Genomic DNA, 19,660 nt, shown 5'->3' with positions numbered 1-19,660 from the left:
CCCCTAGATCAACAAAGCTGCTGTCCAAATGTGCCCCTGTGCTCCTTCATCCAGTGGGGGCACTCTAATACAGGAGGTGTATTACTGGCCAAATCACCAGTGAAAAAAATCCTATAAAAAGAAAACTAACGCAGCCACCACATCTAATGATTAGTAAGCTGCAATATATTAAATTTTTAGGTTTGGGTTTAATAATAATACTGATTTAATGCCTCAGATTTCACACACACCTTGCCTGTCCCAAATAAATTAATAATCTGAAGACTTTCAATCATTGAACAGCTCCCATATGTAAGAGAAGCTTTAACTCCCCCACCCTTTTACTTGATTACCTGGGTGGATGAAAATCCTCCAAAAGCATTTTGTTGTTTGCTCAGCCATTTGACAATTTGAGAAGCTCCCAGAAAGTCTATTGTGGGTGCTGAGAGCAAAGCCAGGAGCACATAGGATGTCAGTTCCACCTCTGTAGAAGAGGCCCGGTGCCAGAACAGGTCCGAAGGAGAGGTGGGCTTTGGCTGCCAGTACAGTTCTCCATCTGAACAAGGAGAGCAAAAGTGACACAATTAAAGATAAACTGACATCTTAGAGGTAGTAGTGAGCTGTGTACATGGTCCAACAGGGGTATGATTCTATCTTATTCCATAAAACGCAGAGATTTTAGATAGTAGGCAAACAATAATTTATGTGTAACCGCTGGACCTCCAGAAGATTTACCCAGTGTTGTATTTACCACAAGGCAAACAAGGCATTTGCATAGGGTGGCATTTTTCAAGGGGGGCAGCACTTCCCCTTAGACTTGGTGGGTTCCGAGAGAGGCTATGGTTTCATGACGGTGTATGCACTGAACCAATCTTGTTCCCAGGGATATCTGGAGCTGTGAAGGCGAGTGTCTTTCTCTGTCTCACGGATGGTGGCTGGTGTATGGGGGGCAGTGGTTGTGGAAGGCTGTCTTGGGTGGGGGGGGAAGGGGGTGTGGTTGGTCAATGTCAGGTTATCTCTGCGGAGGGGGGGGCAGTTTTTGTGTTGCCTAGGGCAGTACAAAACCTAAATACACCACTGGATTTACCCCCCTTTCATGTCCAGGCCATTTTTTTGCTTTTTGGCACTGTGTCACTTTAACTGACAATTGCACAGTCATGCAACACTGTACAAAATTAAATTTACATCTTTTTTTGACACAAATAGTGCTTTCTTTTGGTGGTATTTAATCACCACTGGGTTTTTTTTGTGCTATAAATTTAAAACGACTGAAAATTAAAATTTTTTACTTTCTGCTCTAAACATATCCGATAAAAAGAAAAAAGTCTTCATAAATTTAGGCCAATATGTGTTCTGCTATATATTTTTGGTGAAAAAAGCCCAATAAGCGTATATTGATTGGTTTGCAGGAAAAATGATAGCATCTACAAACTATGGTATACTGGGATTTTTACTTATTGATATATTTATACTAGTAATGGCAGTGATCAGTGACTTATAGTGGGACTGCGATAGTACGGCAGCAGCCTGACACTAACTGACACTTTTGACACTTTGTGGGAACCACTGACACTAATACAGTGATCAGAACTAAAAATATACATTGTCACTCTAATAATGACACTGGTTGGGAAGGGGTTAAAAATCTAGGGTGATCAAAGGGCTAAATGTGTGCCTAACCAGTGTTTATGTGTGTACTGTGAGGTGCTTTTAGTAAGGGATGTGCTGTTTTTTTATTCCCCAGACAGAGTTCTGTATTGTGTACATTGGTAAAGCTCTGCCCTGTCTTCCTTGTCATCAATCAGCGAGTGCCAGCGGTCAGTCATTGGCCAGCACCCGCTGATCGGCTTCTGCTGTGACTACTCACAGCACAGTTGGCATGCTGGCTGGCGCACACAGTGGATGACCGATCAGTGTGCATAAACCTATGTAATATTAAAAATCTCCCCTCCCACCTCCTAACACCTATGTTAGCTAACCTGTGTAAAAAATATACATGTACTTACCTACTTTCAGCCCACTGCGGTCCAGTCACATGATCTGGCTCCCCTGTGATAGCCAGCAGCAGCTGCAGGGGAGAGGACAGAGCCCTTGACAACAGCTGATAAAGTCTGGAGTGGTGATATCACCCACAGGCTCCTATGATCCATTCGTTTTTGGTGCTCCCTCTTCTCCCATGCAGCCACTGTTGACTGACACAGGGAAGAAGGGTTACAAGACTGGACCAGAAAGGGCTGAAAATTGGAAAGTATGTGCATTTTATTTTGTACTGGTTAACCAGCATAGATGTTAGGAGGCAGGAGGGAACATTTTGGAACTAGATAGGTTTATGCTGGAATTCCACTTTAAGATCCTTTTTACTTTTATCAGGCTAGTACATATTTTGTTAAAGAGCCAAACCCTAATGAAGCCCCTTTGAACCCCTCTAAAACAAGTAGAATTTTTATGATATAATAAATCAAATATAGACTACCGTATATACATTCTGCATTTGATGCTTTCCCTCATCAGTTTTCATGTATCAGTCATTTAGAAGCTGCACCGTCGTCTTCACTTTCCAAGGCAGATTTTATAAAAATATCTGCCCTGTCCATGGTGCTGAAACCGATGGTTTGCAATGCGACAAGTACTGAATTTCCGTTTCAAAGAAACCACAATTGCTGAACAACTAAACAACCAATTACAACAATATATTATACATTTAAAATCCAATATCCTAACATCATTTTTCACAAAAAGATTATATATTTTATGAACATAACTAAATGTGGCTCTCCATACTTAGCTAACATACACATAATTGCCAGGTTGTTTGAAATTTTGTTCTTCTGGGCTTGTGATCCGCATAGCCACAGTTCTTATTTTATGTTTAATGTCTTTTTATTAAAGTTTTCACATAGAAAGAATAACAGGTACATTTGTCAGTGAATCAGGGATACAGAATTTGAAGTAAAGGCAGGTATATAGTATACTTATACAGAATACATATCAAAACAATGGAAGGGATCAATAGACTCAAAACCCTTATTGTGTTGGAAAAACAGTACCAAAATAATAAGAACACTATAGTATCAGTGGCTAGAGTAAACACTAAATTCAATCTAATAAAAAAAATGTAATATAATTGAGGAGTATCAGGGCCCTTTCACACTGATCAGTTTATGATGCACTTTTGTGGTTTAACCACTTGCACTCCAGAGGATTTACCGCCCTTCATGACCAGGCCATTTTTTGTGATACGGCGCTGCGTTACTTTAACTGACAGTTGCGCAGTCATGCAATGCTGAACCCAAATGAAATTTACAGTACATCTTTTTTTCCCACAAATAGAGCTTTCTTTTGGTGGTATTTGATCACCTGTGCGTTTTTTATTTTTTGCGCTATAAACAAAAAAAGGCTGACAATTTTGAATAAAAACAATATTTTTGACTTTTTGCTATTAAACATGTCCAGTAAAAAAATCAAATTTCATCATAAATTTAGGCCAAAATGTATTCTGCTACATGTCTTTGCTAAAAAAATTCCCAATACATGTAAATTAATTGGTTTACATGAAAGTTATAGTGTTTACAAATGGCAATATATATACTGGAATTTTAATTTTTTTTTACTAGTAATGGTGGCGATCAGTGACTTATAGAGGGACTGCGGCGGGCATTCTGACACTGGGGGGGAACTGACTTGGTGTCACTGACATCCCCAGTGACACCAATACAGTGATCAGTGCTAATGAAAAGCACTGCCACTGTACTAATGGCACTGGGCAGGAAGGAGTTAACATGAGGGGCGTTAAAAGGTTTAACTGTGTGCTGTTTTACTATGGGGGCTGAGTGTATGTTTCACTGTAAGCACATTGCTTTGTATGGCTCTGCTATTCAGAGCCATACAAAACAGTGTGCAGAAGCTGACAGGGGAGAGATCTGTATTGTTTACATACAGGTCTCTCCCCCATCGGTAATACTCAGACATCCCAGGGTGTTGGCGAGGAATCACCAGCCAGGACCTAGTGATTGACAGCTGAGGCCGTGAATGGCGCCGCGAGTAGGGCTCACACGCGCCACCTACCCAGAACTGCAAAATCATGTATATATACGTGATTTTGCACACCCGTGCTGTCCCGTAGCAGTATTTCTGTTATAGGGTGGCACAGACACGGTTAAAAAATATAGGAAATATGCATGATAATTGTATCCCCTTATACCCATATGGAACTCTTCGCCCCAATGCGCTGCAGGTGCAGTACGTTTTCAAAAGTCCTGCATGTTGCAATTTTTGTGCATATTTATTGAAATAGATGGAAAATGCATAAAAAACGCACCAAGGTTGCTATTTTGGTGCACTATTTGTGTCACATTTATATGTTTTACAAGTGCATGATTCAAGTCAGGCAACCAGAAAACAAATAAAAAAACGCACAAACAATGCATCAAAATTGTATATGCATCTCTATAGTGTTTTTTCAAGGGAGCAGTGCTGGGATCGAGAGTACGGAGAAAAAAACTGTTTGAAATAGGGGGAGGGGAAACTGGTCTGGGTGGGGGGCAAGGTAAGACCCGGGTACGACACAACTTCTGAAATACTCAAGCAACCAATGAGGAGAAACAACACCTTGAAGTTGGGATATTCCAGCGGTTCTGCTCATAGATAAGATACAAATTTTGAAGAGTGTCTAAAATGAGTCCACAGTTCTTCTTTTAGATTATTTTAAGTATACTTTCTAACAGGTCTTACCTCCTCTCATAGCTCTTTGCTCCAGTCTGCTCAGCATGATCTGACGGTTGTACATGTCACCGTATAAAGTGAATGCATAGGCCAGCAATGCCTGGGTGTACATATTAGTCACACTGAATGCCAGCTGTTGTAGACAAATCATTGAATCTCTGACAACTGGACTCTGAAAAAAGAAAACATTTTGGTGCAAAGCTGCTAAATTGCATTTTTGGACAATGTATTTGTTCAGTAGATAAAGTCCCCTTTCACGCGAGAAGTCCGGTCAGATCCATTTTGCAGGTGGACCCGATCAGACCCTCCATTCTCCTATATGAATTGGGGGATGTAAACAGACATATGGCTATTTACAAAGAACCAGCAAACACAAATGCTCCTGCGCTTGGGGATGGACTCGATGCAGACTACAACCACATTAAGAATGTCCTGGAACATCCACACCTTGCTGCCCTCAATAGACCGGGGGAATCCAAATATACTGAATGAGGAAAGAACAAACAGAGGGCGCACAGGCCTAGAGCATTACCATAAAAAATGTTTATTAAGAAATAAAAGTAGGTGTTGTACTCACAAATGACAGTAAATTCAAAAGCAAGTCATAAAAGAACAGCTGGGTCAACAACGCGCTAAGTGACAGTCCGCAATAGGGAGTGTGGACGTCCAATAGGCTGATGCATTTTGAGGACTTGCCTCCTCCTCTGAGCCTGAGGAAGAGGCAAGTCCTCGAAACGCTTCAGCCTATTGGACGTTTACACTCCCTATTGCGGACTGTCATTTAGCGCGGTGTTGACCCAGCTGTTCTTTTATGACGTGCCTTTGACATTACTGTCGTTTGTGAGTACAACACCTACTTTTATTTCTTATTAAACATTTTGTATCATATGGCTATTTACAGCTGCCTACATGCAATACTATTTGCTAAAAACAAACAGAAGGGGATTTGTTTTCCTCCGTCTGGATGGAGTGGATCTGGGTGGATTGGGTGGATCTGGTCATAGGGCAGTTGGGTGTAAATGGACAGTTGGTCCGCTTACATCCGACTGCCCATAGAGTAGAGAGGGCTGTGCCTGTCTCTGCTCTGCCGATCAATGGACAGATCCCCCGCTGAGCAAGCAGTTTCTGCCTGCAGTCTACCCTGTGTGAAAGGGGCCTAAACTGGTCACCTTCTAGTATGTACATGCTTAAAATAAAAACCATACCCTGCATATCTCTCCAATACATGCACAATTCCCCATGTTTTGTCACTGTAGCAGTAGACCCAACCTACACAATCAATTCTGATGACTATTTATGTACCTCTTTTGGTACATCCGCCTCCAGCAGTGCTATGGTCACATAGGTAGACAGAGAAACATCATCTTCTACTCCTCCCTGCAACACATACAGTACATCACTGGCTCAGAGCACACATAGAAAAGAGGCACACACATAGAGACAGCAATAATACTTTGATGAATACCTAAAATGGCCCAAAAATAAATTACATAATTTTCAAAAGGATGTAAACATTTTTTGTAAGTAACATTTGCAGCTGTATGGAATATCAGAACAGAAGTTAATTAAAACAAATATAGTATAGTGGGGGAAATATTTACTAACACACAACTGACATCCTGTCCTCCTGTCCAATATTCCCATGGAAGAAAGCAACTGAATGTCATTTTGCTGCTTACCTAGAGTGGCACCTTACATCGAGTAATAGGGTTATGAATGGTATAGATATCTCTATCTCTTTCACATAAGGTAACTTTTTAACTTTTGTTTCCTTTTACCGGGACATGACATTAAAATGTTAAGGGAGCTCTCAGTGTCTCAGTACAATTACTCTGTCTCTCTTAGCAGTATACCATCCACAAAGTGAGTGTAGGGTTCTCATTGAGTTATGAGTTCACAGACTTGTATTGTAATATATATAATATACTATATACTGTATATACACTGTATAACTATGTTGATTGAACAGGCATTAAGTTATTTTCTACTAAAAAAAACATTAAAAGGACCATACATTCTATTAAAGTTTATATAAGGCCAAAATGTTTTTGTTAGCTTTAGATTTAGTAGGAAAGGTTAAGATCCTTTCAGGGGAACCCTCAGAAGGTTTTTTTTTTTTTTTGCTGTTTGTGTTCTGCTGGTGACATTTCCCTTTGTTTTCTGCCTGAGAAACACAACATGAAATAATATAGCAAGTTGTCTCTAGAGCAAGGTGCCAAACTAAAAGACCCACCCTCATTCTTGAGACAACTCAAAAAATTTGGATTTCCAGCTTTGGATTTGGGCCGTTTTAATCACTTTAACTCCCACTTCAACTCCCACTTCAACTCCCAACTGTTTCACCCCTTCCAGTTAATTTTTTATGTTCTGCACTGTCAAACTTTGAATTACAATTACTCAACCTATCCAAATGAATTGTATAACATTTTGTGAGACAGATAGAGCTTTCTTTTGGTATTATTCAAATAAGATGTGAGGGGATTAACATACATACTCAACTAGGTGAATGTACACCAATCCGAACTGCATTTGTCCCCTGCCCCTCAAAGTTCATGAACCAAGTGATCACATGACCAATGATTGCTGTACTGTCAGTCACTGGCTCTCTGCTCTGCCCCTCCAGTGCTCAGGGGACCGCCAGGCAGTGGAGGGGGCAGGAGTGGCTGGCTCAGGCTCTCAGTAGCATGCTGAGAGGCTGGGCCAGCTGCAAGTCCAAGCATCTGGGTGGATGTCAACATCAAAGCCAGGATCCCTCCAGAGTCTGGGCCAAGTCAGTGATCTCAGCTGACAGTGGGCTTAGCCTGCTGTTGGCTGAATACATGACACAGGAGTACAGAACTAAATGCACTCCTGTGACCCACAGGAAAAGTATGCTTTGGACATATTTCTTCTTTAATTGCCACTGGGTTTTCACTTTATACTATATAAAAGGAAAAAAGACAAACAATTTTGAAAACAAAACCCTGTTTTAGTTTCTGTTATAAAAGTTGTCAAATAAATAATCTTTCTTCATACATTTAGGCAAAATGTATTCTGCTACATTGCTTTGGTGAAAAAACAAACAAACAAATAGGTGTATGTTAGTTAGTCTGTATGAAAGTTATAGAGTCTACAAACTATTGTACAGTATATATAGATTGATAATCAATCCTAATAATCCTGAGTATACCACTGTGGAAGTGATCATGTACAATGGCTGACTGCTCTGATGACACTGTATGCCTGTGTAGCCAGCCATTGTCTGTTATCACCGCCATACCAGTACTATGTCACTATAGTGACACTGCACGTGCTTTGGTGACAGTATGTATTAATAAAAACACAATTTTGTAAAAAATATAATGTTACCAGAGCAGCACAGTGTCACTGTTTTTTTTTCCACACTGAATGCTTCCTAAAGCCCTGATAACTGTAGGAAGCATTCAGTTTCCCCTCACAGCCAATTGCTGGTTGTATGGCATATGTCACCCATATGGTTGTACAATTTAATTGTATTCCAAATTATATCATAGCATCAGGCCAATTCATTGACATTTGTTGTGGTCAGTAGCTGGTTTACCTTTAGAGCAGAATGGAAGAGCTTGCCAACATTGCGGAAGCAGCCGGTATAGTAGCGGTTTTTCAACAACCAAGAGAAAGAATTACTCAGCTGAGTTTCATCAATGTAGATGTGTTTTTTGGCTTTGCTGAATGACTTCACCACAAAGGCAGTTAGCCTGCAAAGAAAATAGGGCTGATTGATAAAACTGATATTTACCAAGAATTGATATTTACATTTTGAAGCACATTTACTAGTAGAAATTACTAAAGGGTAAGACCAAATTTGCAGATAAATTGATCATTTTCTTAGCATTTAAAGTGTGATGGTTTATTGGGGAATGTTGTTCTAGGTAAATATCACCTGGGCAGTCAGTTTTTCAATACTTCAAGTTCAATGATCTTTTGCAATAATAGATCTGACAACCATTCTTTAAACATGTTCATTAGGGTCAAATTAGGTCACATGAAAAGTTAAATATTTATATAATTTGCATAAAATACTTGTCCAGTAATCATTGTACTTTGATGGCTTGGTATTACTTGAGTGATTTATTTTTAATTGTATTTATATGCTGTGTAAAAACAGAAGGTGCCCTTCTATCAGTGTACTGTATCCATGGCTTCAACCAAGTCATGCATCATAGCCTCCTGATGCCATCACTTAAGTAGACAATTTATGAGCATGTTCACGGAAAATAAATTTCTTGAATTGTTTTACAGTTTGGCTTGCTCTCACAACCTCTAATTACAATTCGCCCAAATAAAATCCAATAGCCAGGAATTCAGCTCACTCCTAATGACAAGCCCCTCCATGATTGATGTGGCTGGCTCCCGCTTTCCACCAACAACTTTAGAGAGGTTTCTTTTCAAAAGAATAAAATAAGGTCAGAGATTAGAAATGTGGCCATTCTGTTATTTTTTTATAGTATTTGTCTAGTGTGGTTGTAAGGAAGTGCATAATGCTGCCCTTACCTTTGTACATCAGCGAGTAGGCACACACAATAATAAGAGTGCACAAGGTATTGGCTCCCAGTAGCCTACAGTTTATAAAATGAAGCACTGCAAAAGGAATCTGCTAAAGCCTGGTATACATGATGAGAATATTGGACGAAGGATCATCCATTTTTTTTGCATGCTAGTCTCATATCGAAAATGAAGAGGTTACTAAAGTTATGAAAATTCTCATACGACAGAACGACGTGATGTAATGTGTTGTAGTATATTGTAATGTATTCTTTAATTTCTGATTATGTGTGGTTTTGCTATTCATATTTTTTTCGGACAAATAAACGAATATCATATGACCCGGTATCATACGAAAATATATTTTGTGTTTGTCCCTTCATATAATTTCAGACAAAAGCTGTGTACTAACAATCAGATTATCATACGATTAATTTGAAAGCAGGATGTTTTGCACTAGGCTTTAGTGGTCTTCAGATTGTCCTTTTCTACCTAAGACCTGATCTACTGATTCTGCCTCACCGTGCATGACCCAGCTTGCCTCCCAACATGCCTCTGGACTTTTGCCTCTTTGTTGTGACCTCTGGCCTGCCTTCTGGACTTTGCTTACCGCCTTTTGCCTTGTACCCTGTTTGCCTAGTTGTTACAGACCTCAACTTGTTTCCTGGACTGTCTTTTCCTCTTGATTTGGTACAATGCTCCCCAGCTCTTCCTGACCTTGGTTTGTGCCCTTTCTCTGCCTCTATACACATACTTCTTGTGCCTGGTCCCTGCTTTGTGATCCTCATTTCCCTGCTCTACACATCTGGCTGCAACACTGATCCATTACAGCCTGCAACTTTAGCATGTGTGCCTCTGTGTGGCCTCACACTATTTGTCACCAGCTTCAGGAGTATTGGGCAGAAGGTGCAAGAACAGCCCCTCCACCCAGCTTCCACCAGGTATGTCATAGGGGTGAAATGACTTGCTTCCCATGGTCAACGGAATGCAGAGTTTATTAGTTGACAGGGCTTTTCTACAAACTCTTCAGCATACTTAGCCATGGGCTTTTTAGCACAAGCATTAAAAGCATGGTATTAATAAAACTGAGGCTACAAGTCAGAGCTCCAGCCTCATTTTGCTTTAGATTTCATTACTAAGAACATGTACCAACAAGCCAAATGTAACACTTTTTATGCTATGTGAACAAAAATAATTTGCAAAAAAAAAAAGAAATTTAGGGACAGATACTTCAACCTTTGCATTACAATTCCAATATATTATTTTTTTATTTTTATCCCTCTCAATTAGCAGCACTGGAGCTAGCAGAAATTAAGAAAAACTTGACTGTGGCTAAATGAATAGGAGACCAAATGTTAGTATCTCAAATCAAAATCAAAATACTTCACCTGTAAAGTCAAGACAAAGGGGTTGATTTACTAAACATCTTGTTTATACAGTGCTCAGGAAAAATGAGTACACCCTAACAGATTTGTCAAAAAATCTTTACTTTCCTTTCAGAATCAACATTTTTGTATGGGAGACTATACTACAGAATACTCTCACAAATGTGGGCCATTGATTGCAAACAACATTTGTTAATTTCCACACACAAAAAACTATTACAACATTATAACAAATTAATTCAAGACCACATTGCAAAATGAATACACCCCAATGAAAGTCTTAGGAGCAGAGATCAATTTTAGACAACAAAATTCTAATTAACAAGAATTCAACTACAGATGAGGCTAAATATTCACTAAACAGGTGTCCAGCAGACAGCTGATTATAAAAGGGCGTTACTTAACAAAGAAAACCCCTTCCTATTTAATGCTGTCAGCAACGAAACCACCTGGAAGAGAAATTTCTCAAGGCCTAAGAAAGATAATAATTTCTTTACACAAGAAAGGTGAAGGCTGCAAGAAGATCAGCAAAGCTTTACTTATCAATCAGAATACTGTAGCAAAAGTGATACAAAAATGTAACAAAAATGGAACTGCAACCATCTCACAGAGATGTCCAGGCTGTCCACGGAGGTTAACACTCCGACAGGAGCATCTTCTGCTGAAAAGGGTTGAAGAAAATCTCCATGGAAGTTCACTTCAGTTAGGTAAAGGAGTAGAAAGCAAAGCTGGGGTGATTGTTTCCCATGTCACAATACGACATACACTGTAGAGGGATGGCATGCATGGGTGTTGTCCATGAAGAAAGTCTCTCCTACAGCCCATGCACCAAAAAACCCGTCTGGAATTTGCCTGGGCCCATGCTGAAAAAGAAGAATACTTCTGGGACTCTGCCAGTGTCCTTCTGTGGGGCTGCATGAGTGCTGCTGGTGTCAGGGAGCTGCATTTCATTGATGGTATCGTGAATTCACATATGTACAGTATTGCTCTATATTGAAAGAGAAGATGCTACCATCACTCCGTGCTCTGGGTCTTCGTTCTAACATGACAATGATTCAAAACACACATCTATGGTCACTGTTGCATTTCTGAAGAAGAACAGGGTGAAAGTGATTCAGTGGCCGAGTATGTCTCCTGATCTGACCCCAATCGAACACCTATGGGGAATTCTGAAAAGCAAGCTGAGCATCACTCTCCATCCAGCATCCAGGCTCTAAAAGAGGATATTCTTGAACTTTTTCATTTCATGTCTAGAAGACTTGCTGTTCTTACAAACCATGGAGGTCATACAAAATACTACTGTATATGTAGTAGTTTTTGTTGTGGGGTGTTTTCATTTTTGCATCACCTAATTTGAGTAAAACTGCAGATTTTGTAATCAAAGTTATATTATTAATAGAGATGAGCGAATTATTCAAAAATTCGGTTCGACTGATTCGCCGAATTCGCGGAATAAATTCGATTTGAGCCGAATATATTCGCTGCGAATGTAACTTATAAAAAGGGTGTTTCTAGGCTTCAGAGAGCCTTTATATTAGTGCAGAACACTGTACCTTTCATTTAAATGCCCTTGGAGTCTGCTGGGGAAGAGAAATAATACTGTCAGTCAGTATGACATGCAGATGAGTGCCGTCGATCTTAGAATCACCGCACACTTCACTCATTTGGGCAGTCACGGGGCCAAAACCAGAGTGTGGAGCCACAGTGTGGCGGTGGAGGCAGCAGCAATGGGAGGCCATACAGCACCCTATGACAAAATGGAACCCACCAGCAGTGTGAGGAGACCTGAAAGTGGCACATGGCAGAGTGTGGCGATGGAGACAGCAGCAATGGGAGGCCGTACAGGGACCCATGACACACTCTGGACCTGGCAGCAGCATGAGGAGGCGGTACAGGGGCCCATGACAGATTACGGGCCTGGCAGCAGCATGAGGAGTCGGTACGGGGGCCCATGGCAGATTACGGGCCTGGCAGCAGCATGAGGAGGCGGTACAGGGGCCCTAATAACATGTTTGGGGCATGATTCATGGCGGATTTAGTCAGTTGTGTCAGGAACTGGTGGTTTGAAATCCAGACTAATCCACGCCTGATTCATTTTCACAAACGTGAGTCTCTCCACACTTTGGGTGGACAGTCGTGTCCTCCGCGGAGTTACAATACCTCCTGCCGCACTAAACACGCGCTCCGATGCCACGCTACTGGCCGGGCATGACAGCCTTTCAAGGGCAAATTCAGCTAGTTGGGGCCAAAGGTCAAGTTTCGTTGCCCAGTAGTCAAGGGGATTGTCTACCTCGGTTGGCAGGGTGCTGTCCAAGTAGGCCCAAGCCTGTTGTTTGAGGTCCTGCTCCAGGTCCACCTGATGCTGCTGCTGCTGCAGCTGGTTAGTAGTTTCCTCACTGCGCTGGTGAAGAAAGCTACTCATCATCGATTGCAGACTGAGGCAGCCGCTGCTGGTGGAGCTGCCACTGCTCCTACCACCCCACCCCTCCCCTGCTGCCATGGCAGCGGAACACGAGCACACAGGGCCCACAGTGTCTGAGGATGGACGTTGGCGCAGAAAGGCAGAGACCAACTGACTACATAGGTGGTTTTTATAGTACTTTATTTTGGCCTCCCTCTCAGCAGGTGTGAAAAAGGCCACCATTTTGGAACGGTAGCGAGGGTCCAACAAGGTGGACAGCCAAAAGTCATCCCTCTGTCTGATGGTTACGCAAGCAACCGAGCATGCTATGGGCCATTTGTGCCAAGGAATGCGAGGGACTCCCTGCCTCCATCTCCACAGCATACTGCCACGGTGCGTCTGGGTCCTCTGTCTCCTCCTCCTCCTCTACCAGATGCTCCTGCTCCTCCACTCCTGTCCGCTGAGTGGAAAAACCACCCATTTCACTCAATAATTCCTGAGCACCAATGTCCTCCTCTACCTCCTCCTCTTCTTCCTGTCCTGCCCCCACAGGGGTCATGTGGCGTTGAGATCTGTGCGCCACGTCTACCGCACCCTGACCAGCCATTGTTAACAGCATTTGTTCCAGGACGTGCAACAGAGGAATGACGTCGTTCATCCCATAGTCCTGCCGACTCACGAATAGCGTGGCCTCCTCAAAGGGCCTGAGCAAGCGGCAGGTGTCACGCATGAGCTGCCAATGGCTGACATCTAAGTTACACAGGGAGTACCTTTATCCGCTTGTAACATCAGGAAATTGGTGATGGCCTTTCGCTGTTCGTAAAGGCGGTCTAACATATGTAGGGTTGAATTCCACCTTGTTGCAACGTCGCAGATCAGGCGATGCTGTGGAATTCCGTTCTGCCGCTGCAGCTCAAGGAGGGTGTGCTTTGCGGTGTAGGAATGGCTGAAATGCATGCAAAGTTTACGTGACATTTTAAGGATGTCTTGCAGTGGGATGATGGATTTTAGGAACCGCTTGACAACCAGATTGAACACGTGAGCCATGCATGGCGCATGGCACAACCTTCCTTGACGCAGAGCAGACACCATGTTCTTTCCGTTGTCGGTCAACATGGTTCCGATTTTCAGTTTGCGCGGAGACAGCCATCTGTCGATTTCTCTGTTCATTACACTCAGAAGTTCCTCCCCTGTGTGACTACGTTCGCCAAGGCATACCAGGTGCAGCACAGCGTGACAACGTCGCGCCCTGCACATGTGATATGCCGGTCGGGTAATGGGACTTGGCACGGGGTTGGCGGCTGAGGACACGGCAGAAGAAGAGGTGGTAGAGGCGGACATCTTTGCTGGACCAAGGACGTGCAAACGTGGAGGCAAAAGCGGCGTGACCTGTCCAAGTTGCTGGTGCGGCTGTGCTGGCACCACGTTCACCCAGTGGGCCGTAAATGACATGTACTGTCCCTGACCGTAGTTACAGCTCCACACGTCGGCGCTGCCGTGCACTTTGGCAGAGACCGACATGCTCAAAGACTGGCCCACCATCTCTTCTACATGTGAATGCAGGGCTGGCACTGCCTTTTTGACGAAGAAATGCCGGCTTGGCACTCTCCACCGCGGCTCGGCACAAGCCATCATTTCTCGGAAAGGTGCTGAGTCCACCAGTTGGAAAGGGAGGGACTGCAGCACCAGCAACTTGGACAGGAGGACGTTCAGCTTCTGCACCGTCGGGTGCGTGCTCGCAAACTGTTGTCTCTTGGAAACGGATTCCAAGAAAGACTGCTGACGGAATCCGTGAAGAGGAGTAGCAGGAGAAGGAGTATCTGAACGAGCGGAAGATGCCAACGAGCGACAACTCCCCTCAGCAGAGGTGTTGGAGCCTTGACTGGCTGATAGAGGGCGATTGACGTCGGGTGACGGAGCAAGTAACGGAGCGGGTGATGGAGCGGGGGCTGGGGCAGGCAGAACCGCCGTATCTTTATCACGGTTTTCCCAGGCCACCGAATGGCGATGCTGCATATGCTGACGCAACGCTGTAGTCCCAACATGGGCCCCCTGGCCACGCTTGACTTTCTGGCCACATAGTCGACATATGGCTACGTTTACTTCCTCGGGCGGCTTGACGAAAAATTGCCACACCGCCGAGTAGGAAACTTTGCCCCCGCTACTCCTCACTGGCTGACTGCTACTTCCTCCGTGCACACCGGCACCACTACTGGCCGTGGTGGTAGGCTGCAGTGGAGCTGGTGCTCTACTCCGTGGCCGTTTGGCTCCACTGACACTGCTGCGACCCTGCTGCCTCCTGGGCAACCCACCGACTGTTTTGCTCGCTGGCAAGCTGGCACCCTCTTCTCCTGATGATGCGGAAGCAATAGCCTGATGACGACGAGGCTGCCAAGTGCGATCATCAATTAGGGTCTCCGCGTCACTACTAGCCCCCTCGGCTGCGTGTGGGTCAGGAGACAGACCTGTCTCTACACCGGCTACCGAGCCACTCTCCTCGCCAGTACTTCTTCGCCTGGCTGCTGAAGAGGCGGATGTCTCCCCTCGTTCCTGACCGCCCTCTGTTAGCTCTTCCTCACTGTACAGTGGGGCTGAGCCCACAGCATGCGATACTTCGCTTGGTGAGGGAACACCAAAGGACAGGGGCAGGTCGAGGACACGTGATTTCAGTGGGCTTGCTCCCGGGCCATGCCAACTAACGGTTGTGTCTGACGTACCCACCGACCGTTGGCTGTAGGTGTCAAAGGTGACCTGGGAAGAGGAAGACGACCGAGTCAACCAATCGATGACGGCAGGGTTGTCGGTGGAGACACGACCGCTGGATGACACCGGGAGCACTGGCCTCTGGCTGCGACTAGTGCTGCCTCGACCCCTTCCTCTGCTGCCACGTCTGCTCGCTCCTGAAACATTGCCTCCTCTGCCACTCCTCTGCGTGTTGTCTGACATACTCTTTAATTCAATAAGCACCCCAAAAATAAAACCGAATTTAACTCTTTGAACGTACAATAGTGGTTGTGAAGCAGAAAGTCAGTTTATTTAGCACAATCGGTCAATTGCAGCTTGCCGTTGGCTGGAAACTGTACGTTTATGTCACTGGAATGCACTAATCACCCAAAAAATATTACCGCCACCCAGCGTGTATATGGATTTAACTCTTTGAACGTACAATAGTGGTTGTGAAGCAGAAAGTCAGTTTATTTAGCACAATCGGTCAATTGCAGCTTGCCGTTGGCTGGAAACTGTACGTTTATGTCACTGGAATGCACTAATCACCCAAAAAATATTACCGCCACCCGGCGTGTAAATGGATCTAACTCTTTGAACGTACAATAGTGGTTGTGAAGCAGAAAGTCAGTTTATTGTACACAATCGGTCAATTGCAGCTTGCCGTTGGCTGGAAACTGTACGTTTGAGTCACTGGAATGCACTAATCACCCAAAAAATATTACCGCCAGCCGGCGTGTAAATGGATTTAACTCTTTGAACGTACAATAGTGGTTGTGAAGCAGAAAGTCAGTTTATTTTGCACAATCGGCAAACTGCAGCACCAACTGTGCACGACAGCCACCAAAAAAAAAAAGGGTGTATGTCACTTTAAATTTTCGATTCTTTGATAGCTGTGGCCCTAAGTAACGATTCTGTGTCCCTGAGTAACGATTCTGTGTCCCTGAGTAACGATTCTGTGTCCCTGAGTAACAATTTTGTGTCCCTGAGTAACGATTCTGTGTCCCTGAGTAACAATTCTGTGTCCCTGAGTAACGATTTTGTGTCCCTGAGTAACGATTCTGTGTCCCTGAGTAACGATTCTGTGTCCCTGAGTAACGATTCTGTGTCCCTGAGTAACAATTTTGTGTCCCTGAGTAACGATTCTGTGTCCCTGAGTAACGATTCTGTGTCCCTGAGTAACGATTCTGTGTCCCTGAGTAATGATTCTGTGTCCCTGAGTAACGATTCTGTGTCCCTGAGTAACGATTCTGTGGCCCTAAAGTCTCTGTGGCCCTAACTCTGTCCCTTAATACACACAGGTCTGTCTCTCTTGAATGACCGGAGGCTAATGGAGAATTCTAAGATGGCCGCGATTTATAGCTCCACCATTACACAGTGCTGGCTGGCTGCTGATTGGCTAATGCGATCACATGTCATGATTCATGACTCATGAATGCATTATGGGTCAGCACGCCTTGTCTGCGCGCCTTCCCAGAGATCCCCGCCCCATCTTCTCTGTCCATTTTCTCCTGTCGCCACACATGTCGCCGCCATTTTTGGGAAAATTCGATTCGTGCATCCGAAGTTTGCTAATCTTCGGATTCGTCGCGAATCGAATTTTTCCAAATCTTCGGAACGAATTCCACTTCGTCATGTTCGATTCGCTCATCTCTAATTATTAACCTTATTTTCATGTAATGAGCTAAACAATTGTTCTATAAAACTCAGTTTTGTCAAAATATTGGAAATTGTTCTTGTGTTCATTGAGATAATGAGACAAAATCTTACTTTTTAAAAGGGGTGTATTAATTAATGCTGAGCACTGTATATATAGTGCTTCGGTTGCTATTCGCCACCTCCTATTCAGTTGCCATTGTTAGGCACCTTTCACACAAATGGTGCGATTGTGCCCGCCTGTCTGTTTTTCAGGCGGACCGGATTGGACTCTCCATTCACCTCTGTGGATGTAATCTGAATTGTGTCCGTTTATACCTGCTTACCTCCAATATGATCTTTTCCACTAAAAAAAAATGGAAGGGGATTCATTACCCTCCATCTATGTGGATCAGATCAGAGGGCAGTTGGGTGTAAATGGACAGCCGGTCCATTTACACCTGACAACCCATAGAGCAGGCTGTGTCCATTCTGCATAAGCGAAACGGACATAGACCTGTCATCAGCAGATAAATCCCAGCTGATTAAGTGGATTCTGCCCCCTTAAACTGGCCATACTTGGATTGAAATTTGATCAGTTCAGGAGGGACTGGCCAAGATTCGAGCCATGTATAAGCAGGCTGATTGTACCCAAGTCGATCCATCAATTGACTTGCGTACAACCAGCCTGTCAGATTTTATTTTACATTTGATTACTGCTGATGGCTATAGCTGCTCGCAGTAATCATTGTGTTCTAACAGCCGAGAAGGCTTCCTGCACCTTTGCCAGCAGATCACAATAACACTGCAGGAGGCATTCCTCCATCAACACCAAGGGGGAGATTTACTAAAGCTGTTTCACCTAGAATCTGGTGTAGCTGTGCATGATAGTCAATCAGCTTCTAACCTCAACTTGTTCAGTTAAGATTTGGCAATAAAACCTGGAGGATGATTGGTTTTTATGCAGAAGTGAACCCGATTTTGCACTCTCCAGCTTTAGTAAATAAACCCCTGACTGGTTTGATGTGAAAATCCACTGATTTTCTTTCATTTCACCTGTGGTAGAAGGAAAGAAAATCGAGTCATCTATGAGCTGCTTAAGGCTAGGCATATGTAGTTAGATTTTTGCTCATAGCATTCAATGATGCATCACCGAGACAACTATTTTCTTATGAAAGCCCTCAAAATTTTGTCCAGACCTGCTATGTGAATGGATTCATTGATGTAATAAACAGAATTATTGTATTGCTTATGAAATCAAGTAAAAAATAATGCAAAGCAAAGTATATTTACATTTTAAATGCAATGCATATTTAGAGGTACATGGGGTTGTAGAGGATTAGAGTATATATATATATATATATATATATATATATACACACAGATAGAGAAAGAGAGAGAGAAAGAGAGAGAGAAAGAGAGAGAGACGTTTTTATGCATTGTCCTCTCATACATTTAATTTTTCTTGAATTTTTTGGCTTTAAACTAAAAGGATTCACAACACAATTATTACAGGTGGAAGAAATGCACTGTTTAATGAATTAGATGTTTTCCTTCCAATATGACTGTCTCATGATGTCATCAACTAAACTCACCATGTGTTTCCATCTTCACTGTTTCCAAATGCACTGTATGATCCATCAGCATGTTTGTACTTGAGCTGCCTCTGATACCCTGTTCCCAAAACACAAGTGACCACTCTAATGATAACAACTATGAACAATAAATTTACAGATACATAAAAAAGAAATTCTACTAAAACTAGGCTAAAGTCCATGCACACTATGGCTCTTCTAACGTTTTTCTCTTGGCAGGAGAAAAGCAGATGAAAAAATACACTTAAGCCGTGTTTTTGTAAATGCGTTTAGGCGCGTTTATGCGTGTCAAGCGCTTAGGCATTTCTTAATTTCATTGGCCAGACTATTAATTAATATTAATTTAATTCATGCTAAATGTGCCTAGCACTTAGGCATGATTACACTTATTTTTTTTTTAATACCAAGATGCCCCTCTTCTGAACGCACAAGGAAAGGGGTTTTTTTCTGCCTCTAAACTTCTCAAAACATGTATGTGTGCAAGGACACAGACTGACATTGAGGGGCATTTAGAGGTAGGGAAAAAAAACGCCAAATGCCTCTAACGGGCATTTTTATGCCCAGTGTGCATGGACCCTTAAAGTGCTACAACTATTACACCTTAATATTTTTGTTAATTAAAGGAATTTGAAATGGATAATTCAGTGAAGCTCCAATTTATGTTATTTCATGTAGCCTTGAAACTGTCCCTCACTGCTGCCAGCCAGCTCTGCCCC

At 43.1% G+C, this 19,660-nt stretch overlaps 1 protein-coding gene across 1 annotated transcript in view; it reads right to left on the bottom strand.

Moving 5' to 3' along the window:
* Positions 1 to 19,660, bottom strand: part of LOC149474198 (alpha-2-macroglobulin-like protein 1) — a 91,688-nt gene that overhangs the window by 12,574 nt on the left and 59,454 nt on the right. Inside the window, exons 21-25 of the mRNA XM_089669693.1 lie at positions 18,945 to 19,023; positions 8,261 to 8,417; positions 6,004 to 6,078; positions 4,711 to 4,873; positions 333 to 535 (exon numbers count right to left, since the gene is read on the bottom strand). Coding sequence (XP_089525819.1) covers positions 333 to 535; positions 4,711 to 4,873; positions 6,004 to 6,078; positions 8,261 to 8,417; positions 18,945 to 19,023 — 677 coding nt within the window. The remainder of the gene's footprint in view (positions 1 to 332; positions 536 to 4,710; positions 4,874 to 6,003; positions 6,079 to 8,260; positions 8,418 to 18,944; positions 19,024 to 19,660) is intronic.

Source organism: Staurois parvus, unplaced genomic scaffold (genome assembly GCF_062004578.1).
Source record: "Staurois parvus isolate SC_StPar_1 unplaced genomic scaffold, SC_StPar_1.0 ptg000009l, whole genome shotgun sequence".
NCBI classification, from domain to species: domain Eukaryota; kingdom Metazoa; phylum Chordata; class Amphibia; order Anura; family Ranidae; genus Staurois; species Staurois parvus.
The sequence above is the reverse complement of the archived record's forward strand: the minus strand, read 5'-3'. Positions and strand labels throughout refer to the sequence as shown.